The following is an 8399-nucleotide window of genomic DNA, read 5'->3' as shown; positions in this document are numbered from 1 at the left end:
ACACACACACACACACACACACACACACACACACACACACACACCATTTAATTAGTCCCCAATCCTTTGCTGCATTTGTCTGCATATCATTCATAATTTATGCTTCTACAAAACATGTTTCAAGGTGCCACTTACATATGAAGATGGCAAAGAGATGGCAAGTCGCATCAATGCCTTCAGCTACAGAGAGTGCTCTGCCAAAACCAAAGAAGGCGTGAGGGAACTTTTTGAGATGGCAACTTGGGCAGCGTTGAAGGTCAGCAAAAGGAGGAAGGATGGCTGTGCACTGTTATAGGCTCTGTGGAAGGATAAAGCTTTCTTTCTCTACCAGTCATGAATGTAAATTTGTAAGAGTGCAATTACACCTTGTACTGTACATGTAAGAAAAGACCTTCAACAATGACCTAAGGCCTTGTTATATACCAAAGATATATGTTGACTACTTTTCTTGGCTCAGATGTTTGGTGAAATTAAAATTAASTTTTATTTTCCTGGGAGATCTTGAACAAAAACCGGAAGCTCAGTTATGTCTCAGTTATGTTCTCGATCACAATAATGAAGGTTTTAGGACATTTTGTGGACCAAGTATTGATTTGATTGCATTATTTGGTGGGATAAATCACAAGTAATAAGTTACTATGGTTTACATACTTTCATTCAGGTGATAGGCTTATCTTTTTACTTTTCTGTTCATTATGTACTGTATGACTTACAAGGCCTTGAAAATATAGTAATATTGTTTATTGCAAGTTTGCCTTTTACTTCCTTACCTCTTTGAGTGACATTGTCATTATTGTATTTTGTAACTTTTGATTTTTCACGTCTAAAATGTTACAGTATATTTAGCCTAGTAATTTTATGAGATAAAATCTTGTTTTTGGCATTATTTCTAACAATAGAAGGTGCAGATCGGGGTGCTGATTTGGAAGGTTTTGGGGGCTAGTCTCCTAAAAGTTATTTTCTATTTTGAATTTTTATGTTTTTAATTTTATACAAAAAGCTGGTCTTAGGGTTTCTTTTATTTCGTTTTGATAAAACTGTTTGTTACTGTTTTCAACAGTGTTGGATATATATATTTGTGACACTCCTTGTTTACTTTTTCCTCCAAATAAAAATGTGCAGTCCTTCTAATCATTTGTATGTGTAATTTCATGTCTGACTAGAATATTTTAATGCACAAGTTAGGGAACCTGCATTACATAAAATTAATAAAATGTAATCGATCACAGAATCAAGCAATTACAAGCCCAGAATCAGTGACTTTTTGATTAGAATTTTGTARTAAACATGTAAATGCAGTTTGTGCTATTAAGACCTATTGTCTGTATTTTTTATTGAAATATATAAACTATTAAATAAAAATGTGACTTTGCATCTTTATTCTTAACCACTGACAAAAACCTAAAGCACTTCACTATTAAGTGTGCACAAGTGAATTTTGAGCTGATAACAAATTAGTCGCACTAGTTATGATACATGAAAAGACTGCATGTGCATATCCTCCAGGTTTGTAAGTAATGAAGATAAAAATGCTCAGGAACTCTTTCCAAAAGTATAATTGAATACAGAGTAAAAGACCAAAGCTCATGGTATGGTATGATTTCACAAAGCTATGACACGCCAAGGGTAAGGAAATAATGTATGTCTAAAAACAATGAGTAGCAGACCTTATGTAACAAACTAGTCTAACTGCACAAAATACATTTCCAAGACCAAACTAATATAGAAAATCATACTCGATCCTCTGAGTTGATGTTTGTCTCGTCCAATCATCATCTACATTGAAATATGCAGCCAACCAATCAGTCTTCGGGTATGACGTTTTGGTCCCGCCCACTCGGATATGTTTCAGTGTGGCCATTTTACACTGGATTTACTGAAAATAAAGCGCCCCATTCTCTTGTACTGACAGTTTTATTAGACGTGAGATTTCAGTAAGAACTGTTAGTTTCATGAGGTGGTGGTAAGTGTTTCTCCAATGCTGCTCAAGACTTGTTTTGTGTTTCTAACGGTGACAGCCATGAGCGTACTGTTTACCTAGCTTAGACTTGCTAGCTAACGTCAGCTAATAGATAGCTTGAAAGCTAACAGAGATGACCGCCACGCGTCATTGTTAAAAACTCATATTTGGAGAGTAAAAATCTACGTATGCATTGCGTACACATATTATATTGATAATTTATGCTGTTTTACTGCACTTTTTATTACCAAGTTTCGTTTAGTAATAAGTATGGTACCAGTAGTTCGAGAAATGTTGTGCTGCGTTATACACACACTGCACATCATTACTACTATGCATCTCATTTAAACAGGGTCCGTTTTAGTCATCCGGAAATTATTATTTCTTGTCCAACAGTGTAAACATAAAAGGGACAAAAACTTGGAGCTGAACAATTGGGTCAACATGGACTATGAGCGGAGGTGAGTAACAGTTCTAAATCCAATTCTAAAAATGTTCCTCTCTAAAGTTACAAAAAAGATATCACACTGGCTCTTATGATCATCAGGGGTGGGCGAGGCGACCGCATAGGCCGCTATGGCAACAACAGTAACGATCACAACTTCCTGGACATGGACTACCGAGGCTATGAGCAAGAAGATGAGGAGGCAGGACCAGAGGATGATGGATTATACAGCCACCACGAGAGGCCACCGGGTGCACATGACTTCCCACCAGGTTTTCCCCACGATGGTGCACGTTTTCACCACAGAGGGAACGCCAGAAGCAACATGGGACGAGATGGAAAAGGCCTTTTGTGGCCCCCTTTCTCCCATCCGCACCCAGATGTTGCTCACCCCATCCACCAGAGAGAGAACGGACCAAGGAGAGAGTCTGAGCTGCCACGCCCTTGCTTTCAGGAAAGGGGTCGGCAAAAAAGTGGAAGAGGCTTTCTGGAGAAAAGTGGCCCACACTCAGAAAATAGGGAGAGCCACTGGAGTCATGCTGGCACCCATCCTGAGCTGATGGAGTTTGGCGTAGGCAGACAGAGGGAGGAGGACAGGTTCTCACGTGGGGCTGGACAGAGAAGGGTAAGTCATAGATTTATGACATGCAACATATTTTTTATTATTGTTTGTTTGATCATCAGTAATTACTCTACTAAATTTATTACAGCCTTTTCCGGTGATGGCAGAGGAACAGGGATGTGGAAATATGGGCCCAGACCTGTCAGATGAGCTGGATCCGAGGGACCAGGACTACCGTACAGATTTGGATCACAACCAGAAGCCCAGTAACATCATCATGCTTCGCATGCTGCCATCCGATGCCACAACCAGTGAGGTGGGTTTTATCTAAACAAGACTGTGATATTGCTGTATTTTTTATTTATTTTTATTTATTTATTTATTTTTGTTATTAGAGCTAAAGATTTTTTTATTTATTTTTTTGCTGTTTAAAGATTCGGACACAGCTTCAGGAGCAGGGAATACAACCAAGAGAAGTTCGCCTGATGAGGAATAAATCTTCAGGTGAGGACATGTCCAAAGGTTGAGAGTTTTTTTTTTCTGGTCTTTACCCATGTTTCCTCCTTGTGTCAGTGTCATTGGTTACCTGCTCTGCCATTTTTACTGCTCTTTTTAACGACTTTACCCTGTGCCTTAAATCTACGTTGTGTTAGGAATGAGCATATTCACTTACCATATATATATATTTATATTCATGCTGTTAGTCTTTCACTATACTTGAGCAGCTAGCTTAATAGCTTATGCAAAGCACAAATATTTTAAGCGCTTATTCTCACAAGCAAAGCAGACAGTTGCCTACATTTCTGTTTTAATTCTTTGGTTTTCTGGTTTCTGTACCTGTACTAATGTTGCCAGGGCAACATTCATGCAGATTAAAAAAAAGTGTCGATTAATTTTGTTTTTCATGCAAGAATACTGGCACATATAACCAAGTTCATTTCATGGCTTTGATTTTTCTTTACTCTGTGGCTCACATGTTGTCTTTACCCTTTAGCTCTATCCATCCTGAAGTTAGTTATGTCTGACTAGTTAAGGGTTGTTCACAAACTAAACGTGTCAGAGCTGAAATTAGCATCTCAAGCAAGTGTGTTTGTGTCTTTGTAGTTACTTATGAGTTTGTGAGCGATAGGGTTGGGCATAATCGTATCATGTGCAATTAATCGTCAGAAAACCATTAATCAATTATTTTTTTGTCACTTTATGATTAATACGATTAATGCCAGCAGGCAGACTGACTGGAGATTACTCCGGTCAGTCTGCTTGGTGCTTCTCTCTGCTTCAAATATGACGAACATTAAAAGTTCTGTAATTCATTTATCTATCAACACAATGTAAAATTTAATGTATAGCCTGAAGTCTATAATTTTGACACGGTTTGGAACAGATTTTTTCGAAGAGCAAATCTTTCCCGCTAAATTGGTCATGTGACTAGGACATAAGGGTGTCCAGTAGAGATCAAACGATACAGGTTTTTGAAGGCCGATACCGATGTTTTTGACATCAGTCTAACCGATACGACGATACGTGCAGCCAATTTTTTTTTGGCCGATTCTTGAAGCCGAAACTGCCTTTTCTTTTTCCATTAACATGATAAAAATAAGAATGATAGCAAATGTTACACAGGTCTCAATTTAAAACAAAACAAACAAAAACATTTATTAACTAAACCTTGTCTGGTGCAGGCTGAGTGAAGTGCTGTCACATAGGATTTTTTCTTTCAGCCCTTTCTTAAAAATAAATAAATAAATAAATTTATGATTTATTTTATCTAGTGCTAAATATTCTGTTTTTATTTGTATATCAMTCAGATTAATATAGTTTTTTACATAAAATAAAATAACTGTTTTAATATTCCAGCATTTTTGATGCAAAAACAGTAACATGAGGAACACAGAGAAAGAAAAAGGAGAGACATACATACATTTTGGTATCTTTGTGAGGACTACACACACACACACACACACACACACACACACACGTGCGCGCAGCGCTCATAGTCTGCCTCAGTCTGCACCTGTATTTTTACACCGGGCAAAAAATGCATTTAAACCAGCCGAAGTTAAGTTTAGAGCACAGCTTGAAATGTACATCAAAGAAAACCTGCATCACGACTTTTATACTGCAGTCAGAGCAAACGTGATCTGAACAGCGTCTGCYTGCTGCACGGCGGCAGCTCTTATGAACGTAACAGGGAGAAAAGACTGAGAGCTTTTTGTTTTAATCCAGCAGGGAGAACAATACAGGTGTTCTTCTGTGCCTCCTGTGAGCAACTCYAGCATTTTTTAAAAAGAAAAACAACGTGGACACACTAATTACAGTGCGGTTTCAAATCGAAAGTAAAAACATGGCGCTCGCTGCGCTCCCGTTCAAAGTGAAATTTAACTCACAGCTGTTCTCTCTACCACTCATAGTCTGACACAGAGGGAAGAAACAGCTAAATTACACAGTTAAAACACATTAAAAGTTCGTAACTCACCCTTATTATTAGCACTCTGTCTCACAACATTAGCAGCTGCTCTCTCCCCGAGGGAGGAGCGTCATCATGCGCTCGCATGACCCAAAGAATGGATTGACCAAAAGGACGAACGTACTGGCCGAACGGACGGACGTATAGGCCGATACCGATATAAGGGAAAAAAATGCAAATATCGGCCAAAAATATCGTCCGACCGATGTATCGGTCGACCACTAGTGTCCAGGGACTCTAGGGGATTAATCGTCAAATTGATCATTATCGGCTAACTATCACAATTAATCGTGATGATTTTTTGCCTATACAGTATTGCCCAATCCTAGTGAGCATCAGAATTTAAACATTGCAGCTAATGCTTGGCTACATGGATGTCGTACTATTCAGATTTTTTTCCCTAATATTTTTTCCATTAAGGGTCATTGTGTTACTGGCCTCTCACTTTGCTAACTTTCTGGTTGTCTGTAAGTTGTGCTTCTCTGACACTGGCACACTTACACTCCCCAACACTACACTTCTTTTTGTTTTCCTCCATTAGTCTTTTTTTAAGAGTGCGGTTATATACTTTTAGATTCTTATTTCTTTTGCCTTTTTTCTGTAGTATAGATCACTGCTTAATGAAAGACGCTAGATGAATGTGTTATCAGGCATGTATATTTATTCATCACAGTTGTAGACCAGCAGAGTGTATTTTTAATTTTTTTTTATTTTTTATTTTTTTTTTTTAAGCAGATGTATGTGTGTGTTTTGTTGGTGCCTGGGTGCTTCATCATTCAAATCCAAAGAGCTCAGACCCAAACTGACGAGTGGGTCGGCTTCTTATTCTCATTCCTTGACCCTAATGAGTACCTTGAAGTTGCATCCTCCCACCCTGTGCAGCCTCTGTGAGGGAGAGGAGATGTAATGAAACATTTTTATTAAAGCTGATACAGGGTCTCTCTTTCTCTATCTCCTCTGTACATGAAGCACTAACCCAAACACTGCGTTGTTGTTATGTCGTTGTTGTTGTTCGGTTGCTGTGGCGCTGGGCGGTGTCCAGGTCAGAGCCGAGGATTCGCCTTCGTCGAGTTTAATCTCATACAGGAGGCCACGCGCTGGATGGAGACCAACCAGGTCACTCTCTCCAACACAGACACAAATACACATATTAGATTCATTCAGTGGGACAGTAGTTATTATGATACACAAGTCACATCACATCATAGTTAGTGAAAATGTAGAAACTCACAGTGGAAAATGATAACTCTGCCTGAGGTAGGTTGGCTTTCACATTTTAGGATTTACAATATATATATATAAATCTTTTTGTTTCTGTTTTGTTTTACACAAATTCCACAAACAGGCAAATTTATGTTGCATTGTGCTTAAGCTTGTCTTGTCAATTTTTCATTTATGGACCCCCAAGTCACATTTGTTCAGTATAACCTCCTCTTTTAAAAGAGGACCTCCACCTTTTTTTTTTTTTTTTTTTTTTTTTTACTTGTTTCAGCCTGTGTCCTGATTTTACAGTACCACCTCTGGGATGGTATGCCAACTTCTCACAAGGTCTATTTTATACAAAAAACAGAAACAGTGTTCCATTTTCTTTCCTACTTAAAAAAAACAATAATCTTTCTTTCAGCCATATAACATTAGACCAAAGCTATTGTCTCTGAGGGGTGAAGGCGGTGACACTTGTATGATATGTGTTGTATACTTCTGGAAGGTTTCCCCTTAAGGGGGGAGGGTTAACACGATTGATCAAAACACATTGTGTCCTTAAAAATGGACGCCCACAACACTACACGTACACCATCTCAGTCCGTCCGAATTTTCTAAAGCTGAAGGTTGCAGTTCTCTGGTTTCTTCTTTCTTTCAACTTCAGCTGTCCTCTTTCCTGCCTCTCTCCATCTCTTGCCTTTGTTTCCTCCCCTTTTTTTCATCTTCTTTCTCATCTCTTGTGAGATGAGGCCTCTCTGTGGCATGTGTGGCCAGAGTGTCGCTGATAGTCATTCTTTGTTCTTCCTGCTTCTCTTTCTTTCCCCTTCAGGGGACGCTGCTGATTCTGGGACAGAGGGTGTCGATGCACTACAGCGACCCCAAACCGCGGGCCAACGAGGACTGGCTCTGCAACAAGGTTCTGTGTGTTTTTCATTGATGTGAAATTTCAGCTGTTGCTGCTTATACAGCTCTCCCTGTAGTGACTCATTYAGGATATTTTCTAACAATAATGTAACATTTGAACAGTGTGGTGTGCAAAACTTTAAAAGAAGAGAGAAGTGCTTCAAATGCAGCGTGCCTAAATCAGGTAATGTTTAATGGAGCTGTTTTAAATATGAGTTAATCTTATGTATACAGCATTAGTGTAAACATGCGATGTTGCTTTTCTGTAGAGGCTGAGTTGAAGTTGCCACAGGTGCAGAGGGATTTGCCTGTCAGTCTTCAGAAGGAAGGAACCCAAGGCTTACTGCCTCTACCAACATCCTATCACACCACTGGTCCCAGCATCACGCCGGGCCAGGCTGCCCAGCAGGCAGATGTTGCTAACGACAGTAAGCCTTTAAGTTCATTGTGTTCACAGTAATGTTTTTTATTAGACCTGATAGGTGCAGCTATTTTGTTTATGTCAATGTTTTTTTTAACTTAAGGGACTTTTTGAGTAGTATTAAAGTGTTATTTTGTAGAAATTACTGAGACAGACATTTTTTTCCCTGCATGGTTTAACTTAAGAATATCTCCAAACAGCTCTGATTCTCAGAAACCTTGGCCCCCATACCTCAGTGGACGCCATCTTGTCTGCTTTGGCTCCATTTGCCACCCTCTCCCCATCTAATGTTCGACTAATCAAAGACAAGCACACGCAGCTCAACAGAGGCTTTGCCTTTCTGCAGCTCTCTACAATAGTGGTAACAATTTAAAACAGACACACATTTATGTTTTGTTATTTGAAGATTATTATTGTTTGAATTTATTTGTTTATATA

General features: G+C 38.9%; 2 protein-coding genes across 3 annotated transcripts in view; both read left to right on the top strand.

Moving 5' to 3' along the window:
* The window catches only part of LOC106524061 (rho-related GTP-binding protein RhoC), a gene marked incomplete at its 5' end in the record, with an annotated part of 3429 nt that extends 2297 nt beyond the window's left edge, over positions 1–1132 (top strand). Inside the window, 1 exon segment of the mRNA XM_014017702.1 lies at positions 125–1132. Coding sequence (XP_013873156.1) covers positions 125–295 — 171 coding nt within the window. The 3' untranslated portion in view covers positions 296–1132.
* A 720-nt stretch (positions 1133–1852) lies between these two features.
* The window catches only part of rbm10 (RNA binding motif protein 10), a 10942-nt gene continuing 4395 nt past the window's right edge, over positions 1853–8399 (top strand). The window contains exons 1-10 of one of the 2 annotated variants that reach the window (XM_014017692.1): positions 1853–1963; positions 2357–2421; positions 2508–3030; positions 3116–3283; positions 3402–3471; positions 6477–6550; positions 7467–7553; positions 7664–7724; positions 7810–7968; positions 8162–8322. In XM_014017692.1, coding sequence (XP_013873146.1) covers positions 2405–2421; positions 2508–3030; positions 3116–3283; positions 3402–3471; positions 6477–6550; positions 7467–7553; positions 7664–7724; positions 7810–7968; positions 8162–8322 — 1320 coding nt within the window. In that variant the 5' untranslated portion in view covers positions 1853–1963; positions 2357–2404. The remainder of the gene's footprint in view (positions 1964–2356; positions 2422–2507; positions 3031–3115; positions 3284–3401; positions 3472–6476; positions 6551–7466; positions 7554–7663; positions 7725–7809; positions 7969–8161; positions 8323–8399) is intronic. The other variant, XM_014017683.1, reaches the window with a different exon arrangement.

The sequence above is a fragment of the Austrofundulus limnaeus genome, unplaced genomic scaffold (genome assembly GCF_001266775.1).
Source record: "Austrofundulus limnaeus strain Quisiro unplaced genomic scaffold, Austrofundulus_limnaeus-1.0 Scaffold3, whole genome shotgun sequence".
NCBI lineage: Eukaryota > Metazoa > Chordata > Actinopteri > Cyprinodontiformes > Rivulidae > Austrofundulus > Austrofundulus limnaeus.
Note: the sequence above shows the minus strand (reverse complement) of the source record. Positions and strands in the feature narration are given on the sequence as shown.